This window comes from Gossypium arboreum, chromosome 5 (assembly GCF_025698485.1).
Source record: "Gossypium arboreum isolate Shixiya-1 chromosome 5, ASM2569848v2, whole genome shotgun sequence".
Taxonomy (NCBI): Eukaryota; Viridiplantae; Streptophyta; class Magnoliopsida; order Malvales; family Malvaceae; genus Gossypium; species Gossypium arboreum.
The window spans coordinates 23,424,939-23,447,479 of NC_069074.1; the positions used below are offsets into that span (position 1 = coordinate 23,424,939).

Genomic DNA, 22,541 nt, shown 5'->3' on the forward strand with positions numbered 1-22,541 from the left:
TAATACCCCATCCGAGAGTTATCGTATTTTAACTCCACAAGCAGATTTAAGAAACTGCCAAGTGTCTTTAATTGATATTTTAAAAAATAAAAACTAAATAACAAGACACGTGGCAGTTTCTTAAGCCCTCTTATGGAGTTAAAAATCTCTACCGCTAATGTATCAAATAATAATCCAATTAAAATTCCAAATAACAGAGATACTTTAACACAACAAGTAAGATATATTTCTAAGACTGCCCAGAAAAGTATGCTCAAAGGAAAAAGAAAAGTGAATAAAATACACATATATACTTATAGTTTGGCACTCTCTATGGCATTTAATACCATATACAACTTTTGGGGGAATAAATTGGCCTCTTTTGGAAAAGTGCAACTAAAAAGAACCCTCAGATCTCATAGCTTTGTCAAGATCATGTAAAGTTCAAAGTACTCGCATTCATCAATAGCTTTTCACACACCACCTTACCACCAAAGAAATATCTAATATATATATATATACATACACACAAAACATGTGTACATTGAGAGAGAGAGAGAGAGAGAGAGAGAGAGAGAGAGAGAGAGAGAGGGAATGAAAGTAGGTGGAGTGCAAAAGCCAGAGATGAATAGAGAACCAGAACCATCCAATCAAAAATGAGTTTTCCATCATTGGGCAGATAACAGCAACAGTAGAATCACAATGAAATCCGAGACACAAGTGTCTCCAACCCTACATAACACTGTACATAGAAAAACAATGATCTCCTTAGAACGGTATATACGGAGAAAGCAAAAGGCACAATGTCACAAAGGCTCTAATCAGATTCAGATACCATAAAAGCCTATAACAACAATATAAAAGGACGATGTCATGTCATCATTGTCATAATCAAACAACTCACTACATTCATTCCAATCTACAGTTTCAGAGTTCAGGGGTAAAAGTAAGCAGAAACAACAAACAAAGAATACGCCATAAAACAACTCATCATTGGCCACATATCAAAGCCTTTGAAATTCATTGAGCATATGTTAGGCAGATGGAAAAAAAAGCACTGAAAGGTTTACTAGATAAGTATCACAAGATAACAAACATGAAAACTACTCATTGAGGTGTTGAACAGGAAAAAAGGTTGACAAGAGTTTTTCAACAACTAAATGTTTAACACTTCCAAAGCAGCAACTAAAAATGAGGGAGACATGATTGATGGCCTATGAAGTGCATCAAAAAGAGAGATGATGAAAGTTCAAAACTGTCCCAAGCATATAAATCAAGCATTTAAATTAATAATAAATAATTTTTAAAAAAAGGCAGAGCTGTATCTCAACTTTAGCACAATTCTTAGAGAGATCTTTGATAATTTCATCTAACAACAAAAGACCATGCATTGTGAACTGTGATTAAAAATAAGATATATTCAGTGAGATTGACAAAATCCTTAAGACTAATGAAGCTAAAGGCTCATACAAACCATCCTAGAGAGACCCTACAATGAATCAGGAGCATTACATTTCCGTATTATCCTCAACAAAGGACAAAATGGACAGCCTAAAATAACCCCATTACAGAAAACAACTAAATTACCATGCATACAGCTATGGTTATGCAAGAGAATGATCGAGATACAAAGTATATGCAGAAAATATAAATAGCATGTTTCATGCTACATTACCCAACAAAAGGATTCAAACGAAAATAGTATGATCAAGATACAAATCCTGGTCCATCTCGAATATTACAGTAGCTGGTGATGACGGTAAAAAAAAGATAAACATGTACTTACAGTAAACTCAGAGGAAGAAGAATCGTGAAAAATAGACATACACATATTTATGGTTTGGCACTGTATATAGAATTTATTAATGCCAGAAGTCAAAGGATAAACACCATACAAGGTTTTCTTTGGACTAAATTGGCCTCTTTCGAAAAAGTGCAACTAAATAGAGCCCTCAGATCTCATAGCTTTGTCAAGATCATGTACAGTTCACGGTAAATGCATTCATCAATAGCTTTTCACACACCACCTTACCACTAAAGAAATACCTAGTATATATATATACATACACACAAACGTGTGTACGTAGACAGAAGAGGAGGAGGTGGAGGAGGAGAGAGAGAGAGAGAGAGAGAGAGAGAGAACGAAAGGAGGTGGAGTGCAAAAGCCAGAGATGAATCAAAAAACAGAACCATCCAATCAAAGATGAGTTTTCCATCATTGGCAAAATAACAGCAACAGTAGAATCACAATGAAAACTAAGACATAAGTGTTTAAAACCCTGCACAACATCGCAGAGAGAAAAAAACTATGATCTCCTTGAAATAGTATACATTGAGAAAGCAAAAGGCAACAAGGCCACAATGGCTCTAATCAATATAAAAGGAGGATGTAATTCAAAGAAAGTAAAATTCGCCCAGATTTCATTGTTTTTATAATTAAACGATAGAGGAACCCATTTCTCTCGTTCCAATCTGCTTCGGTGTTTAGACATAAAAGTAAACAGAAGCAACAAACAAAAGAACTAACCTACATGACAGCTTCTCATCATTGGCCACATATCAAAACCTTTGAAATTCATCATGCAAATTTTACACAGACACAATCGAAGGCATTGAAAGATTCACTAGACGTACTTTCTTAAGTATCACCAGACAACAAACAAGAAAAGTAATCATTAAGGTTAAACAAGAAAATGGTGGAATAAAAGGCATCGAGTAAAGATGAGGGAGATGCTATAATTGATGGCATATGAAGTTCATCAAAAAAAGGAGATGATTGAAGTTCAAAAACTGCCCCAAAGCAAATACATTAAGCATTTAAACTAATAATAACATTAAAGACAGCTAATATTTCAGTTTTAGCACAACTCTTAGAGAGGCTTTGAATGATTTCATCTAGCAGCAAAAGACCTTGCATTGCAAACTATGATTGCAAATAAGATATATCTAGTGAGATTGACAAAATCCGGAAGATCAATGAAGCTAAAGACTCGTACAAACCGTCCCAGTGAGACCATACTACTAATCAGTAGCATTAGATGTTCATATTGTACTCGAGAAAGGAAAAAAAGAACAGCGTAAAAAAACCCATTATAGAAAACTACTAGATTATCATGCATTCAACTATGGGCATGCAAGTGTATGATCGAGATACAAATGATATACAGAAAACATAAATAGCATGATGATACGTTACCCAAAGAATGCATTCAACCGAAAATAACATGATCAAGATACAAGTCCTAGTTCATCTCCAATATTACCGTAGCTGGTGGCGGCGGCACAAAAGAGGGAAAAAAACAGTAATGAAGACGTAAGACAGGGAAAGGAGGAGTGACAAATGAGAGGAGACAGGTTAGGGTTTAAAGGCAAGAGAATGAAGAATGACTAAAGTGCCATTGGTTTGAGAGGAATGTCTCATTTTTGTTAAAACATAAAGAGTAATTATACTCAAATCACTTCATAAATTAATTAACTTAAAGAAAAATATTCAAGATTATGATAAAAATTTAAAAATTATATATTATAAAAATAATTTATGTGAATTTTATAAAATTATAACTAAAATTATATTATTTAAATTTTAAATTTCTTTTTAAAATTATACCAAAAATATATTATAAAAGTTCATTTGTGTGTTATAAAAGTGTTATAAAAGTGATATAACATACTTATAAGATATTATTGTGACACCTCGTCCAACTCGATCGCCGGATTCGAACTAATGAGCTTATTTAAGTTACTGGACTGTTAAGTTTTTTTTTTAAGTCTAACTAACGAGTTTCAAACAATGATCCGACGATCGTAATTGTGGATCTAAAAATTGGTATTGTAAACTAAAGAATAAAGTTATTTAGATTTTAATTCATTGATTCAAGATGTTAAAAACTATTTCATGAAAAAAACTAATCTATTGAAGAGAAATGAGAGCTTTTGATTAGTACAAATTATACGAATAAAGAAAGTCTAACTAACGAGTTTCAAACAATGATCCGATGATCGTAATTGTGGATCTAAAAATTGGTATTGTAAACTAAAGAATAAAGTTATTTAGATTTTAATTCATTGATTCAAGATGTTAAAAACTATTTCATGAAAAAACTAATCTATTGAAGAGAAATGAGAGCTTTTGATTAGTACAAATTATACGAATAAAGAAAGCCATACAATAACGATTTTATCAGTCCAATTAAATAAAAAAATTTAAATAGTTAAATGACCATTTTATAATTATATATAAAAATATATAACGATAATTAAATTAAGTTATTGAATTGATGCTATAATTTTAAAAAAATCTTAATGCTATAAATTATAATATGAATTTTATTAACTTCTATTAAAATTAAAATTATTAAAAATAATATAATAATAATGCTGGACGCTTTCAATTTCCTTTCCTTGTGGATGCATCTTCAAAATCTTCAATTTCCTTGGGAATTTAATGGCAGCATTCTTGAATAAAGAAGCTTAATTTCCACAGCTTCAACCATGTTTGAAATATTAGAAACTCCGCCAAAGTTGAAATAAAACAAGCTTTTTCTTTTTTCTTTTTTGACTTTTCGTCTTTCTAAGGATTGGACTTTCAGTTTTTATTTTATGGGTATTTATGTTTGAAAATATGTTTGAATTCTTCTTGCTTTGAAGAATGATTTTACCATAATGTATATAAATTATTGACTACCAATTTGTATAACAATAATTATTATTTTACTAATTAGAAAACAAATCACATTGCAAACTTACACACTCACCACCAATCCAGTTTTACCTCCAACACAAATTGTAAAGAGTGAGAAAAACCATGTGAAATTTGAAACTTGAGTCAACATATATAGATAATTTTCAAGGAGAAACTTAAATTATGTCATGCCAAGGTAAAGCTTTCAAAACATTCTGGATTGTTACAAGCCCAATTTGCTCGGGGTCCAATAAAACTAAACCCAAATTAAACTTAGCTCATTATCCAGTTACAAGCCTAAACCCAATTTTAGCCCAACCTAATCCCATTACACTAGCCCAACCCGAACACAAAAAAAAAAAAACTTTAGCTACCTAGTGCCACTCCTATTGTCTGCCACCAACACACTTGCTCCACTTACACCTGCAAAAGCCAAAAGAAGAAAAAAAACAAAAAGGGGCAGAAAAGAAGCAAGAAAACAAGGAAATAGACAATAGCAAATCCATTGTATTTCGGTTATAAAGCCTAAAATCCCGAATTTTTTGAAAAAAAACACGAATATGGAAATAAAAGAGAGGGAAGAGATTGTACTAAAAAAAAGAGAAAAAAGAGGGAAGGAATCCAAAAATTGTATCACACGCATATTTTTCAAGGAATCAAACAGAAAAAACACACCAAAGGTTGATCTCCGATTTTATTCTCTTCATTTTCGTTTTTCGTTTTCTTGCTTCTTTAATATTTCTTTTATTTTTTATACAAATCTAATTAAACAAAGATACACAAAAAAAACGCAAATAAAAGGAAAGAGGAGGGATTCTCACTAGATCCGGCCCTGTCGCCGCGTCGTCGGAGCCCTCCCTTCCATTCGTCGTGGTTGAGTCAAAAAGGGGGGATCGATTGTATTTTGAAAAAAAAAAAATTTGTAAATAGGGGGCATTTTCTTTTGAAAAAAGAATAAAACAGAGAAAAAAAAGCTTCAAAGTTTTCGACTTTTGTTTTAAGTTCTTGTTCATTTTGCTTTTACTTTTTTTACTCTTATTTTATATTTATATACATATGCGACAAAGGAAAAGAAAGAAAAAGACTCACCAGAGTCGTTTGGCCTTCTCGTTGTCGGAAGAGCTCCTCCCCGATGTTACAATCGTTCTAAGGAGAGGACAAAGTTTTTTTTAAAACATTTTTGGGCTAGGAGGGCTTGATCCTCAAATCCATCTGAAAAGGGATAAAAATGGGTCTTTTCGCATTCTTCGGCCACCGTGGATGGCGGCGCCGTCGTCGACGACCGATGGCCGCTACAGTGGTCTGGTGACCGGACCTTGGCCGGATGTTTAGAGGGTGAGAGAGTTGAGAGCCTTCTCTCTATTTTGAAAAATGAATGTAGGATGGTAGGGTGGTGTTTTAACTTTTTTTTTTTGTTTTTTTTATAAAAGAGAAATAAAATATGGTTTTAATTAATAATAAAACAAAGTGGCATAGGGGAGTGGGATTAATTAATAATAAAATAAAGTAGCATGGGGGAGTGGGATCAGCTTTTTTGCTTGGGACCATGCGCATGTTACCTTTAATTGGGTAATTTGTGCAATTGGTCCCCTCATTTGTGCTAACCTTCAATCGGGCCATATTTAAGTTTTTTACATTATTTTAAATTGGCCTGCGATCTGTGTGCTATTGCAATTTGCCCCATTTATGCGGTATTTTAAGATTTGGGGCATTTTCAATTTTAGACCTCAGACATTTATCATAATTAATTTTAGCCCAAAATTCTATTTCAATAATTTGTTTTACTTGTAAGTTATCTCTTGAATTTTGTTCTCTCAATTAAGTTTCAGTTATTCTTTTTAGAATAAACATGTTTCTACATATTATTTTGATTTCATACTTTTGTGATTATTATTTTTTTCTTTTCTTTTTCACGTGTATATCTGTTTATATGAAATACCTTTATATTATTATTACTATTATATGTATATATTTATATAATATTACTAATAGTTTATTTTTACATTATTATGTATATACCATGTAAATATTTTAATATTATATTATGTATACATTATATATATATATATATATCTTTTAATATTGTATTTTTATTGTTTTGTATATGCCCTAATACTATATCGTTTATATATTTTTATTTCCCATATTATCTTACGTTTATATATTTTTAACTATATCATGTATATAATACTACTATATATCTATTTATGTAGTATTATTAATAGTTGTTTTAATATTATGATTATTTCTAACATGTATATATTATGTATTTAACTTCAATATTATATATCGTATATTTTAATACTATTACGTTATTACTACTATTATATTATTATTATATTTTTACCCATTACTCTTTAAATACACTTATTTTACCTTTTACTCTTCACTCACTATATATATTGTTTACTTATCTACATGTTCACATACATATATATAATTTCACACATCATTCCAAAATTATTACTTGTATTATTACTATTAATATTATTATTATCCTCATTGTACTATCATTCTTTAGTCTTACATAATGATTGTTTATTTATTACTAGTTCTTTTTAATCTCGAATATTTCCTAGCTTATTCGTTATTGTCTTTTTATTCATTTTATTCATTTATTTGTTACCTCGAAATAAGATTTTTCGCAAATAAAGGTAATATTAGGTGTTTGGCAATTCGGGGAATCGTGCCCTATCGTCTTTGGGTTGCAATTTCCGTTTGTTCAAACAATTGAATATTCCTTCGGTGTTCCACTCATGTCTTTTAAAAAATTTCATTAAAACGAAAGAGATGTTCGATATTTAGCAATTCATGGAATCGTGCCCTAACGTGTTGGGTTGCAATTTCTCATTTGCTCAAAATAATCGAATGTCTCTTTAGAATTTCATTCATGTTTTCTAAAAAAAAACTTATAAAGGAAATGTTCGGTATTTAGCAGTTCGGGGAATAGTACCCTATCGTGTTGGGTTGCAATTTCCTATTTGCTCAAAATAATCGAATATCTCTTCGGAATTTCACTCGTATCTTCCAAGGTGAGGCAATGGTCAATGTTTGGAAATTCGAGGAATCGTGCCCTACTGTGCTGGGTATCGATTTTTCGTTGGACCAAATAGTTGGGCATCCTTTTGTTATTTTCGAATTACAAATTTTCGAACGTCGAAACAAGAAGATTTTTGGCAATGGACTCGGGTTATTCAAATGTTATTAACAAGAACCACATTTTAAAAACATTTTTAATTTTAGACAAAAGGATAGTATTTAATCGATTTGGTACTAATTTTGGGCGTAATGAGGGTGCTAATCCTTCCTCGTACGTAACCGACTCCTGAGCCTATTTTTTCATATTTTCGTAGACCAAAATCATTGTTTTAGTAAACCAAAATGTTGTATTAAAACAACCCAAATTTCTAGGTGATCCGATCACACCTAAACAAGAAAAGATTGGTGGCAACTCCATTTTCGCTTTCCAAAAAGTCGATCCATCATTTTTAAATCGAAGAAATAAAAAAATGGTTTCGACATTGATTATATTAATTTCATCCACAAATTGGATTTGATTATGAAAACAGTACAAAATATATAAAAAGTTTATTTATCTTATAAACTGATATTTTCCAAAGTTGATGTCACTTTGTGACCCTTAACAATTCTAAATGAAATTAATGTATTTTTCTAGAGTAAAAATTAAAATCAGATAAATAAGTGGTTTTGTTTCCAACTTGCTCTTTTAGAAGTCAAGTCGGAGGAGGGTGGAATCCATGTTTGCGTCGTGACATAGGTGTACCAGTGGATGAAAGTGTTGGTGTTAGGTAAAATAATTATGGTCGAGACAAAAGTTGGAATTGAGATAGAGGTTGAGGTCAAACTGCCTCTTATGCATACCTAAACATTGTATAGGGTTAAATGAATTATAGCAAATGGATTGGTACCGAATGGATATATGAAATTAAAGTTTATATATCTAGTAAATCCGTATGGGCAATCATATAAAGGGGATGATTTTAGATCGAAGTAATTTGATGAATTCGTTTTAAAAGTTCATATCAAAATAGTACTAGTTGATGAGAGTTACTTCAGAAATAAAAAAAGTTAAGTCGATTTTTTTTTGTTATTCTCTCAATTCAAATAAAATGTAATTGGATCTAGTATATATGAGTTGGCGATCAGAATCTATATTGATAGAATTTATAGTGGAATCTCGAATAACAAGCAATTTTTGCTGAGCCTTTATCCTTTTTTTTTGTTAATTAGGGTTTTTATTAGTTAGAACTTCTAGTTATTTTAATAGGAATTTGATATCTTTATTTCCATCTCAGCAAATAGTTTTTTTCATAAGAAATCGTGATGCCTTTCTATGGGATCATAGGCCTCTTTATTAATTTCTATTTGTAGTGCACGATTTTTAAAATATGTAGACAATGATTATGATCGAATTCAATAGAAATGAGGGAATAATATGTATTTTTCGTTAAAATTTTCTTGAAAAAATAGTCACATTTTTTATAATTCCTTATGAAAAGTATTCAGTCCATCAAAATAAGATAAAAGGTGTTCCTGTTGAAAATGTCTTGATTGTTGTACTTGTTGGTCATGACGATAAACTCAACTTTACGAATGTAAAAATTACTCTGAATTTATTAAGATAATGAATGAAGATTGGACCCACCAACCAAACCAAGAAGGATAATATTTTTTTCCATTGTATTCATAACTATAACCTTATCTTTCAAATGACTAAAATGGCCTTTGAACTATAATCCTATCTTTATCATTCTCCTTATTCAACACGAGAAGAAAGGTCATTGGTTTCCATTGGTCCAGAAATTGCAGATTTTCAGTCACGTTCACATGTATGTCTTGTGGGGTAACTTCCATAGTGACAAAAGAAAAAGGAGGTTCCAAATAAAAAGGTTTCATGGCTCCACTCCATTTCAAAGCCTTAACTTTGGGGGCAAACCCTGTAACTATTTAAAGATCATTTCTAACAAATAAAACAGACTTTAATAGCCTTGATGAAATAATAGTCCAATATAAAATCATCCTTACAACGATCACAATTCTATTATAAAATTACATTTCCATATAATCTTATTAACAGAAATTCGAATAAAATTTGATCCATTAGTTTATTAAAAATAATGTAAATCCACAACTATATCCTTCTACTGGTTCTAGGTTCCAGGACAACGAGGCATGGTAGACGGCGGTGGGCGGATGCTGGTTTCCGTGGTGGTACCATTCCTCACAATGAAAACAGTGTCCATTCCCCAGCTACTATGCCTTTCAAAATGGCAATGCATAAACCATACCCCTGAGAATATGATATATCAAATTTGTTAATACTAACTTTATTTTAAAGGAGGATGGAAGAGGATGAGATTTTTTTCTTTCTTCTCTCTAATTGAAAACTTACCAGGATTGTTTGCAAAAAATCTGAGTGCAGCCCATCCTTTACCAGGAACGTGGATAGTGTTAATGAGGGGTGGATCAACCAGGTTGTAGGTGCGTGGGTCTGTCTCATTGTTGAAATTTCCGGAACCACTTCCCACCCGATAGAAGCTGAAACCGTGCAAATGGATTGGGTGACTTCCACCACCACCCAATTGGGTTGCTTGCAGCACAATCTCAACTGCTTCCCCATAGTTTAGCACAACGGCCCTCGTCCCTAACTCAGCTCTCGTGTTGAAACCAGTCAAGTTTCCAGTAAAATCGTAGAATACTGGTGGATTAAGGGGAAAATCTTCGGTGAAAACACCACCGGTACTACTACAATAATAGAAAAAGTTAAAAGAATACAACAATGAAACAAATTTTTTCCCTAGCGATGTTATAATTGCTATACCTGTTGTAGTATGCCTGGAGAATGTCAATACGTGGGAAAACAAAGCTGACGTTGTTCAAACTTGCAACAAATCTATTAGGTAGAAGACATTGCGAAGTGTTGCAAGGCACGGTGTTGGTGGCGATTGTAATGAACACTCGTCTATCGATACCCGTTGGCACATTCAATGGGGGATTCTGGGTGACGTTGGTGTTTCTAATTCGGCTGATGAAACTATTGGTAGCATTTGTATCGTCTCTCGCGGGCAGTGTTATCAAGGAAGCATTCAATCCGCCCTCGCTGTTCGTATATTGGAAAATGCCGGTTGTGATGTTGTCAGGAGGCATAGCAGAGGCATCAGAGAAAGGCCTGGTAGCCATGTAATATTGGCCCACGTTTTGGTTGGCGGAGACCAACACATCCATGGTTTGGCCAGGGCTTATCAATATGTAGTCGCTTGTGAACCTTCGAACGTAGGAGGCATCTTGGGCGACGACTGTGAGGGTGTGGTTCGTGATGGAGAAGAATTGCTGTTCGTTCATTGCTGCATTGATTATGCGGAGAAGGTACATCTTCTCATAATCAACTTGCATACGGAATATTGTATCTGCAACACCCAATTTACAAAATGTTAGGTCAGTTTACAGTGAAGAAAAAAAAATGATTCGAAAGCCGATAAACTCGATCAGGACTTGGTAACTTTAGAACGTACCATTAGTGCATCCGTATGTATCTCCTAAATTTCCATTGATAGCATAAGCATCTGGTTGGCGAGGAGGGATACCGGTTGCAAGTGCTTGATCGATGATTTGCTTGTAGTCCCCATTGTACCATGATTCTGTATATACGTACAAGAAATCAAATTATTATTCATATGGTCATATGAGTAACACAACCAAAAAATCCAAACATATGCTTACGAAGTATGATTGTTTGATCCGCGTCTGGCGTGGGGAATGGATAAGTTTCGTTCTCGGCCGGTAAAATGATGAAGGCTCCCTGGACGGAACCGCGAGTCCAGTCACTGTGTGCATGCCACCAAAGGGTTCCTATTTCGTCCGATAAAATGACTTCGTACGTAAAGTTGGTTCCTGGTTGGATAGGGCACTGCGTTATGAACTCGGGACCGTCGAACCATGGATTCCTTGGTTGTTTCACGCCGTGCCTGCAACATGTTTAATTTTTTTTAATCACTGATGAATTCAATTCTTACGGAAATTATAATTGGAGGAATGAATTATAGTTACCAGTGAATGGTGAAGCCATAGTTTCCTTGATTGTGGACATTAACGAAGACAGTGTCACCTCTTCGAACCCGAATTTCAGGCCCTGGATAACTGTCGTTTACGACCAGCAATGTCGTCGTGTTGCACAGCTTCGTAAAGTTGGACTCTCGCACCTGGAATAAAAAAAAACAAAAAAAAACCAACCAAATGATATCTCATTACTGTTATTAATCAACGAAAAGTATAGAAAAAAATGATAGTAATCATTTTGCTGTCTGGAAAAAAACCAAGCCAACCGCCATGAGTAGTCAGTAAATTAAGTAGGTTTAAGATTAATCAACGTAAGATTCAAAAAAATCTGGACGAAACAACTGTGACATGTAAAGGAAAAAGGATACTCACAAAGAATTCATAGTGATGTACATCAGCACTGCACAGGAACAAAGTGCTTAGAAATAGAATCCCTACGAACCATGTCACTGTATCTTGCTGTAAACCCATTTTTTCTCTCTCTCTACTGTGTTCTTAGTTCTCCCCTGAATTTTCTTATCTTTGGGCTATAAAATTCAACCATTTATAGGAAAAGAAGCTAGTTATTGATTCACTTGGAACAAAGATTACACGGAACATGACATGTTATCTAGTTAAGCAAGTCGGATTTTTTTATACATAATATGGATTTTTATGTTCCAATTAGACCATGTCAACTCTATATGATATTTAGTTAACGTTCTTTTCATTCAGCTTGTTCCTTGCTGTCCTTGTTTCATTTAATAATATTTTAAGCTACTGTTGAATCATTTCTATAAGCTTGTAGTTGAGTTGTGATAGATTTTTGACTTTTTTATTTACTTTGGATGGGAAGTTATTTTTATGTTGTTTTATAATCCGCAATATTTTATGATTCGTGTTATTTAATATTATGAAGTTATTGTTTTATATAATTTTGATAATTTTATAAGGAAATTAAAATTATTTGTTTACATCATCCGTTTATTTTTTGTATGAAAATTAATTTTTCAAATTTTAAAAATATAAACTATTGCACCTAATACTTATAGATAAATTAAATATTTGAAACTTAAGCAAGAAGTAAAACTATTAAAATTCTACTAATAATATATTTACAACTGGAATGTTTTATTTATTTTTAAAAGATATATGATAAAATTTTAAATTAATTTGTAATGTTAAAACTTCCCTTTGAATGTATTAAATAATTATTCATCATATATTACATATGTTTTTAAAAAAATTAATTGATAAAATATTCATTGAACATCATTGACGTTAACATTTGAGATATATTAATAAGCTTTAACGTTTAAAAGAAAAAAATGAAGGATTAAGTAAGCATCTTTATAGTTGATATAGAATATGAATTTCCTAAGTAATTTGACCTATATTAACAAACAAAGATATCCGTAAACCAAAAAATGCATTTGTATGACTAGTCGCATGGATCCAATTTGGTAGGTTCATTAATAAAGAAAATTAATGTACGTAGAAATAAACAAAGCTGAATTCAGTCGTGCATGGTTACGTCTTTCAAATTCATATAACTTGGAGATTATCCAACTAGCTAGCCTACCATTCACGACTTTCTTAATTGCTAACTTTGAAATAATTAGTTTGAGGTTTAAGGGCATCAAAATAATAAACTACAACATATTGCATGCATACAGTTGCGTGTCAACGCGTTCTATAGAAAACCAAGCAAACTTTTCATCGGTTTCTTACAACTCCAGGAACATGATCCACAGTCTGAAATGTTTTAGTTAGTTAGCCATCCATGTCTGAAAATAACGGACACGTAATATATTTATTCTTGTTCACTTATTTCATGCTATGAGATTTTTCCCCATTTGTGTTTGTATGCCATTATACCACCATTGCCGCCTTGATTAACTTAGGACAACATTTTCTATGCATTAGTTGGTTTTATATAAACATGCATGTCCAAATTTTATGTTCTAGATGTTTGCCACTATCATAATATTAAACACTATTGATATTTTTCTTACATGCGTATGTATTGTAAATAATGAAACGTAATGTAATATGTACGAAGTTAAAATAAAAAATTAGTTTAAAGTGTGAATAAAGAAAACTTTAAATAAATAAATAAAATTAAGAATATTAAACACATTCCAATTGTATTTCAACTCATATTATAGCACGTCAAAATGTTATTATGTTAACATGTTTTCAAAATGGCATCATGTTGGTGAAAGAAAAATTCAATATTAAAAATAGTATTATAAAATATTTAATATTGAATTAACTTGTAGCTTTAACTTAATCGACGATATTATCTATACTAGATTATGATACACATACGATAAACATGAAAATAGAATTATATAATAAATACATTTATAAAAATTATATAAATAACATAAAATATAAATGAAAGTTTAAATTCAATTTTATGTGCATATATTTCTTATTTTATATAAAAATGTAAAATAACAAACTTCAAAATAATGTAATAAACTTTGTAATCATATTTTCCCTCTAAATGGCAAAATAAAAAGAAAATTCGTCTCGTGAAGCATAGGAGAAGAACGGCCTTCCATTTCTGACTACATTTTGCTGATAAACCTGTCCACAAATACTATGTCAATGACTTTTATCTTCATTTCTCTTTATACATTTGTTATGGAGTTTTGCATGTTTCCATTTTTTAAATTATTTTATTGGTATACTTTTTAATATAAATTTATTACTCACGTCGAATCGATTATTTATTTGTATTAAATTATAATGTAAAAATTTGAAGATTAAAATATACTCTAAGCAAGATTTTTAGAACTAGATCAACAGTTGAATTGATCAAGCCACTAATTCATAGAATTGGATTAAATAAATCATTAAAAAGATCATAAAAATAAAATATTTAAAAAAAATGGTTCAATCGATTCTTTATCATGGTTCAACCGGTCCATATCAATTCGCAGATCAGCCGATTTGATGTTTTTCTCCAAATGGATATATTGTCGATTCCTGGTTCGATACCTTGACCAATTTCCGGTTTGACCAACCAATTTGGTTCAAACAACCATGACTCTAAGTCTCTATACTTCAAAATTTAGTCTTCCTACTTTTATTTTCAATAATTCAATCCCTCTACTTTTAAAATTTAAAATGTATTTCTAAATTATATATAATCACGTAACATTTTAATTGAAAAATTAACGATATTAACTACTTAAACTTATTAATAATATTATAAAAATACTGAACTAATTCATAACGTTAAAAAATATAAACTATGTTAAAATTTAAATTATAAAAATCAAATATTAAATTTAAGCTTATATTACAATGACCAAATTAAAATAAACCATTTCTAAATATATATATAAAAAAAAAAAGAAAAAGAAAAAAGCAAGTGGGTGTGTGGCATGTGTTAACATATAGGTATATAAATATTGAATTGACGTCATGATTATGTTATTATAATAGTAGTGGTCAACAACAATAATAATAATAATAATAAAAACACAAAATTGTCAACACAGATCGGATAACTTCAATACACAAAATAATAATTTAACACAACCTTAAACACTCTTATTTTTGTATATCAAAATATAGCTCTCACAATTTACTACTATATTTTTCTCTCAAGTCATACACAATTAAATAGCCAAACTAGAAACATTGGTAAATATTCCTCCAAAGATTATCTTCAATTTCGAAAGCCTCCACTATAGCTTTATTTTCAAGCCCATATCTTTGAACCGCGTAGTCTTTGTAGCTTTGACAACTTTTTACCATTTATTCACTTACCTTGTAAAACATATATAAGTATATTGAAACCGATTTACAAGTAATTAAATTTTACTTTGTTTCTACTATGTATTACATAAAAAATTATTTATATAAAAATTTAGTTTTAAATAATGCAAGTTAAATTAAAAAATTTGAAGATGGCAAATTTTCTAAGTGGTGAAAAGGTTTTTGAGTCCCGTTCGATTGATGATCAAGATACAAAAAAAGTCTGGTTCAAAAGGGGTGAGGGTGATGTTGGTCATGATATGCTTGTGGACTTGGAATTGAGGCCGAAGGTGTCCTGTAAACATATGCTAATTGGGGAAGGGAATACTAATTAGAGGGAGGAGAATAGAGGTGCTGGGAGTGGCAGTGGTGATGAGGTAGAGCTTATGGAAAGAGATGTCAAAAAATCAATAAGCAATGGAATCCTAACTATAAAGTTTTCTGATCATATTCAGCAGATCCTATTTAAGGAAATGAAGACAACGGTAGTGTTGAAGTTACCGGGGCGAAACATTGGAGACGCCGCCCTTCACAATTGAATCAGTAGCTTTTGGAGACTGTCAAAATCGTTTAATTTAATGGATATCGAGAATGTGTATTTCCTAGCTAAGTTCCATGTAGTGAGGATTTCAACAATGTTATTATTTCACAAGGTCCATGAATTATTTATGGTCAATACCTTACTGTTCAACCATGGACTAAATATTTTAATCCAAAGAAACCTTACCCAAGTGTGGTTTTGAATGGATTAGGCTTCGGGTCTCTCGAGATTTATGTGCAAAAGGAGCATCTTGGAAGCAGTTGGGGTTTTAGTGGGTGAAATATTAAAGTGGCAAAGTTAGACTTTAATACAGATAGCAAGACTAGGGGAGGTTTTGCTAGAATGATTGTCTTTGTGGATCTTGATAGGCCGTTGGTATCTCAAGTATTGGTGAACGGAGAGTTGCAACGAGTGGAGTATGAAGCTTTGCCTACAATATATTTTTCCTATGGAAAATATGGCCACATGAAGGATATGTGCTCATCACCAACGATGACAACGAATAGTGAGAAGGTTCTAGAAAATGGGGAATTGGGGTAAACTGAATCAACTAACAGTGGAGAGGGGTCAGCGTACAGACCATGGATGGTGGTTGAGCGTAAATCTTGGTAGGTCAACAAGAGTTGTGAAACCATAGGAAGGGGGTTCAAGAAATGCAAGTTTGGGGTCGAGATTTATGGTATTGAATGATTTTAAAAATCTGGATGAATGTGGGTTGTCTATGGATATGGCAATTTCGGGTGAAGTTGCTACAAAATTGAAGGGTTGTTCTAATTCCAAATTGAGGAATTTAGGGAAAAAATCTTCAAGATTTAAGAAAGATGTTGGGTGCTTGGTGGATTCAAATGGAGGTATGGGTTGCAACTTATTTGCTAATGATTATAAGTATGTTGGGAGTGTCGAGGAAGGAAAGAAATCTGTGGGCTGAATTTCTATAGTCCTCGGGTGGGGCTTGCTAGTGGAAATCATTGAGTTGTTAAATTTTTTCTAAGTCAGCTAGTGAGCTCAGTGACAATTCTATGATCACAACTGTGAATCAATTCCCATCGACAAGTAGAAAAACATATATTAGATTTAAGTTGATCTGACGATCAATGCTGGGGATAGAGAAAAAGGCTATTTAGATTTTGGTTCACAAATTTGAGATGCTCAAAACAGTTTCATGAAAAAATCGAACTATAGAAGAGAACAGAAATGAGAACTTTTAATTGATCAAAGCAATGCGAACAGAAAAAACCATACAACAACAATTTTAATAGTTTAGTGACTTAAATAAAAATTTTCAACTAATTTAATAACCATTTTATAAAATTTTAAAGTTAAATAACTAAATATAAATTTATTAATAATTTAATGAGTTTAAGTATAGTTACCAAAATAATGAGCTTGGAACCCAAGAAATAGAAAAAAGAAGGTGGCTACAATATGTCCTCACGTTGTCAAGTTGTTGATTGTATTTTAAATAATGATGTTGGTTAAATAAAAAAAAATTATAACCATATGAGGCAGATCCTCATTAGGGTATAAGGATTTTAGCTCAATTTTTAAAGTCCATCAATTTTTTAAAAAAAAATATTATTAAACTTTCAAATTAAAAAAAAAATCTCTAAAAATTTTAAAATTTTTAATTAGACTTATCAAAATTTTTAAAAATTTTAGTTACACCCCTTAAAACCGTAATCGGTGAGCAATGAGCCTTCGTCCATGTGGGAAATGGAAGAGTCCATTTGCATGTAACTTGTCTTACCTTCATAATTAGCCTTCATGAAAAAGTCCATTTACAATGACAAATTAGGTTGGGTAGAGGATTACGTCGAACTTTTTTGTATGACTTTGACTATGATTTGTCTTTCAGATAACGTGTCTAGATAAGTTCTGTTTTTAAACCTTTAATCTTTTATAGCACACACTTTGACTTTGAAGTTTCGGTAGGGTGGGTATTGTGATTTCAGAAACTTAAACTCACCCCTAATCAAATGAATTGGACCAATGGCTGCTTTTTCTTCTTCTTTTATAAATTATTAAGAAATGGACAAAGACCAAAAACATTAGAAAGAACGAAAGGGAGACCTGAAGAACACAGATACATAGAACCAAGAAACAGAAAAACATGGGTTCTGAAAAGCAAGGGTTTATATGGTTATCAGGGCTTTTGTTTCTAAACATCCTTGCCGTATCCACATCTGATGTCCTCTATTACGAGTTTTTTGTAAGTTCCTTGCTTTCTTTTCCCCTTTCTCTGTTTGTGTTTGTGTTACTAAGAGAGAGCAGTGCTGAGTTTTGATTCTTTGCTCTGTTTAAATTAGTTGCAAGAATCCCAGTTCACTAAGCTGTGTAGCACGAAGAGCATCTTGACCGTCAATGGCAGCTTTCCAGGGCCTGAGATTTGGGTTCGGAGAGGGGACACAGTTTTTGTCAACGTCCACAATCAAGGAAACCATGCTGTATCCCTCAAGTGGTAATATATACATATATGTATATGCTTACACACCTTGTTTATGATGAAACAATTAATCATATATATAGATATATGTTTGAGAGTTTTCAGGGAGGGCGTTAAGGATTCAATTGATGGTTCGAATGAGTTGATTCAGCCAGGAAGAAACTTCACTTACGAGATAGAGTTAGAGGATGAAATAGGAACTCTGTGGTGGCACGCTACTAGTGCTGGGGCTGCGGCAACCGTACACGGCGCCTTTGTCATTTTGCCGGCAGCCAATGAAGACTATCCTTTCCCTGCACCTACTTCTGACCAAACAATTATACTTGGTACGTCTGATTAACATGTTTGATTCATATATTTTGCAAATGAATTGCTTATATGAATCTTTTGGATTATTATTTCGTCAGGGGAATGGTTCAGGGAAGAGTTAACAAAAGCTAATCAAACCATAGCTCCTGGCTCAGCAGATGCTTACACTATCAATGGCCATCCCGGAGAAACTTATGGATGCAGCAACGGTATGTATGCACTATTCTTTATATTCTCAACATTCTCAACTTATGACAAAATGATAGGGATATTTACTTCTTTTTTTTTTTTTTAAGAAATAACTACCCATTATAGCAAAAATTACAAGTCTTTTTTCCTATTTAGATTTTAACTTATATTTCTTTGTCTTATTTTGTTTCTAATCCTTCTACTATGCTAAAATTTGAAATTTAATACTTCTACATTAATTTAACATAATTTAATCTTTTTGCTTTTATAATGTTATTAGCAAGTCCCCAATTCATACTACCTTGGGTCATTTCTGCTAAAATGATGACATTGGGCTTATTTTAAATTGCTTTAAGAATTCAATTGATATGCAAATTAATTATTAGTCGACAAAATTTAGTAGATTTTCACATGGCTTTGACTGAATGACTGAAAAACAGTAAAAGAATCATGTCATCACTTTAAAGGTAACAACTAATAATTGATTTACTAAGACAAAATTATGACAAAATAAAATAGAGATTAAAAGTATAAAATCTTTGTTGCTCAGCATTAAAACTATAATTAGACCCTTATTCTCAATATAATAGTTTTTAGAATAATAAATTCTATTGTGTTTAAATACATATGAGTATATTATGCAGATCCATGAGTGGTAATATTTTATCGTTAATCCAATGAATTTGATATAATTGCAGATACAACGTATGAGATGCAAGTAGATTACGAGGGTCTTTACCTTGTTCGAGTAATAAATGCTATTGCCAATGAAACAATGGTGTTTGGCGTAGCATCCCACAGCTTCACCATTGTTGGACAAAGCGGGGCTTATAGCAGACGTTCCTTTACAAATTCTCTAACCCTAGCACCCGCCCAAGTTGTTGATGTTTTGTTGTGTGCAAACCAAAATGTCGGACATTATTACATCACTGCTCGACCTTCCTCCGGCGCACATATTACTAATGGAATTCTACGATATACCACCACTAGTTCTTTAATTTAGTCAAGCAGTCTGCGTTGATAAAGATTAATAATGTTGATGTTCAAATAAGAAGACTACTCAATCACAATATGGGCGTGGAAATAATTTAATGTTTGTTGTTTTAAACGGGGAGTTCTAAATTGTTGTAATGTCAAGTTTTCTTTAACCAACATGCAATGATTTATTCAGGGTAAAATCAATTCATCATGATTTTGATTCAAAATATGCAAATCAAAGATTATATGTTCACATGTTGAATTTAAATAGTTAGTAATCAGGATGGATGGGTCTAGATCAAAGGACCACATATTGATTACTTGATTAAAATGAATGAATATTGTAAAATTTAAGAATAACGTATGTAGTTTAAAAATCACTTGGATCTACTATATAAAAGATTATAAGCAATAGATGAAAAAAAAAATCATATTCCATCTTGTGTATCCATCTATATATATATATAAATTTTTTTTTTCAACAAAGTAGTAATCAAAGCTGGAAATCCTTCATTTGCTTTGCCACCATTAAAAGGGATCATTCATAAGCAAATGATGTTAAACATTATGATTGGTCCCTCCATTTTTCTTTCTCTTCTCAACATGTTTATGCTACTTTCACATCATCAAATAGTACTTCAACAAAATTACTATTATCAAATATAACTTCTAACTTAGGCCAAATGCCAAAATTTTAAGTTTGTTTAATGTATACTTTTAGTTTGAATTCTAAAAATTTTAATAAATTTAGTCTTTAAAATTTATAAAATTTGTCAATTTAATAATTTTTTAAATTACAAATTTTTAATTACTATAAAATTAGTTCTAATTCTAAAAAAAGTTATTTAAAAATGTATTTCACTAAAATGACAATTTTAAAATAATCTTTTAGTTAAGTATATATATGAATTATTATTTCATACATTCACAATTTATATTATATAAAAAATTGATTTTGGTGCTTGATGTTGTAGATAGAGACATTTTCTTGATATTGCTTATAACTGGAACATTTATTATTATTAGGATTTATATTTAATAAATTGATAATTTATAAATATATATTATGGATTAATTGGATGATGGGAGAATATGAAAAAAAAATAAATTCAGACGACTTAATTTTTAGGATATATCATTATTTGATTAAATAAATAAAAGAATAAGAAAAGAAAAGATGTTATTATTATTGGTTTGTTTAGCTAACATTCCATTGAAAGATACAAATTTAATGAAATGTCTAACCTTTAGAACAAAAGATTAAATACAAAACATTTGATATTTGTTAACGCAGTTTAAATATAATGGTTTTATGTTTACGAAGCTTCATTTAATGAATGATTTTATTCAACAATCACCCAAAACACTTACTAATTTAAGCCTAATTTACCCTTACAGAAAGAAGTAATTGCAGTCCGAATATCGACCCCAATTGTCACAAATCACTCACCCAAATACTTCAAAATACAATCAATAAATAACTTAAAAAGAGTCACAAAAAGAATACATTTATTTCACTTTAAACTTCTTAATATGACCATTTAAAAAGCTAAAGAGTCCTAGAAAAACTCTCTTAAATAAATATGATATTTATTCTAAAAAATAACATTTTAATCACCAAAAGATAATAAAACTTTTATATTTATCTAATCACCTTAAGCAATTTAGTTAGGAGTCTTTGAGAGTCTTTAAAATCTTAGTCGAATCATCCTTCGTGTTTGTCAAATATGTCACACTCAAATGAAAAGAATTCAGCTTAACCAGAACCTATACAAAGTCTAACATAATGACACAACCAGTAAAGCAGTTCCATTACAATAGAACATATAATAAGCAACAACTTTCCCGACAGAAACTCAATTATTTTTTAACAATGATTTGGATCTCAAATTTGTTCAATAAACCAAGTCGTAAAAATGATAGCATGAATCATCGATCAAATGTATATTTGGTTTTTTTTAACTTAAAAGAATAATTTGAGCATATAAAATCTATAACAAAGTTTTGAAATAATTATAGAAATTTTCTTAAGTGGCACACTTATTTTTGTGATAAATAGTGGTATAAAGATTAATTTGTTTATTTTTAAATAGAAAGAGTAAAATACAATTCGATTTAGAAGACTCATAATATTTTCACTGAATATTCTCTTAAAGAAAAAATAAAATTTAAGTCAAATATGTTATAAAAGTAAAAATACATTAATTTGAACTAAAAAGTTATCATTAATCATTATATTCACCGTAGGAAGAGAAACAAAGTTGAATATTGACATCTATTTTTTCACTTTGGGGATCTTATTAGCAATATTTCAAATGAAATTTCATCCATTAGTTTATTAAAAACGTAAATCTAGAAACTACTCATATATTATGTATATACACGTATGCATGTATCTTTTTATTCTATCCTCGTAGTTCTAGGTTCCATGACAACGAGGGATGGTAGATGGCCGCGGACGACGGATGCTGGTTTCAATGGTGCTACCGTTCCTCACAATCAAAACAGTGTTCATTCCCCAGCTACTATGCCTTTCGAAATGGCAATGCATAAATCATACCCCTGAAAACATTATATATATATTATATCAA

At 31.3% G+C, this 22,541-nt stretch overlaps 2 protein-coding genes and 1 long non-coding RNA gene across 4 annotated transcripts; 1 reads left to right on the plus strand and 2 right to left on the minus strand.

Moving 5' to 3' along the window:
- Positions 1–203: 203 nt before the first annotated feature.
- On the minus strand, positions 204–3,384 carry LOC128293109 (uncharacterized). Its single transcript, XR_008283171.1, has 2 exons — positions 3,176–3,384; positions 204–721 (listed from the first exon to the last, which is right to left on the minus strand). It is a non-coding gene; the product is annotated as an uncharacterized LOC128293109 (long non-coding RNA).
- Positions 3,385–9,638: 6,254 nt separating this feature from the next.
- LOC108478647 (putative laccase-9) lies at positions 9,639–12,334 on the minus strand. 2 transcript variants are annotated; one of them, XM_017781118.2, is made up of 7 exons: positions 12,110–12,334; positions 11,729–11,880; positions 11,402–11,646; positions 11,194–11,319; positions 10,503–11,088; positions 10,074–10,423; positions 9,639–9,971 (listed from the first exon to the last, which is right to left on the minus strand). In XM_017781118.2, exons 1-7 carry the CDS (start codon positions 12,206–12,208, stop codon positions 9,832–9,834), a joined length of 1,698 nt encoding a protein of 565 aa, XP_017636607.1. In that variant the 5' UTR covers positions 12,209–12,334; the 3' UTR covers positions 9,639–9,831. The 2 variants fall into 2 exon arrangements, with proteins under 2 accessions (XP_017636607.1, XP_017636606.1); XM_017781117.2 differs by having other exon boundaries at positions 10,074–10,426; positions 12,110–12,333.
- Positions 12,335–17,980: 5,646 nt separating this feature from the next.
- LOC108478797 (laccase-14-like) lies at positions 17,981–20,150 on the plus strand. Its single transcript, XM_017781255.2, has 5 exons — positions 17,981–18,240; positions 18,338–18,489; positions 18,580–18,800; positions 18,882–18,992; positions 19,671–20,150. The coding sequence occupies exons 1-5, from the start codon at positions 18,142–18,144 to the stop codon at positions 19,973–19,975; spliced, it is 888 nt and encodes a 295-aa protein (XP_017636744.1). The 5' UTR covers positions 17,981–18,141; the 3' UTR covers positions 19,976–20,150.
- Positions 20,151–22,541: the final 2,391 nt, after the last annotated feature.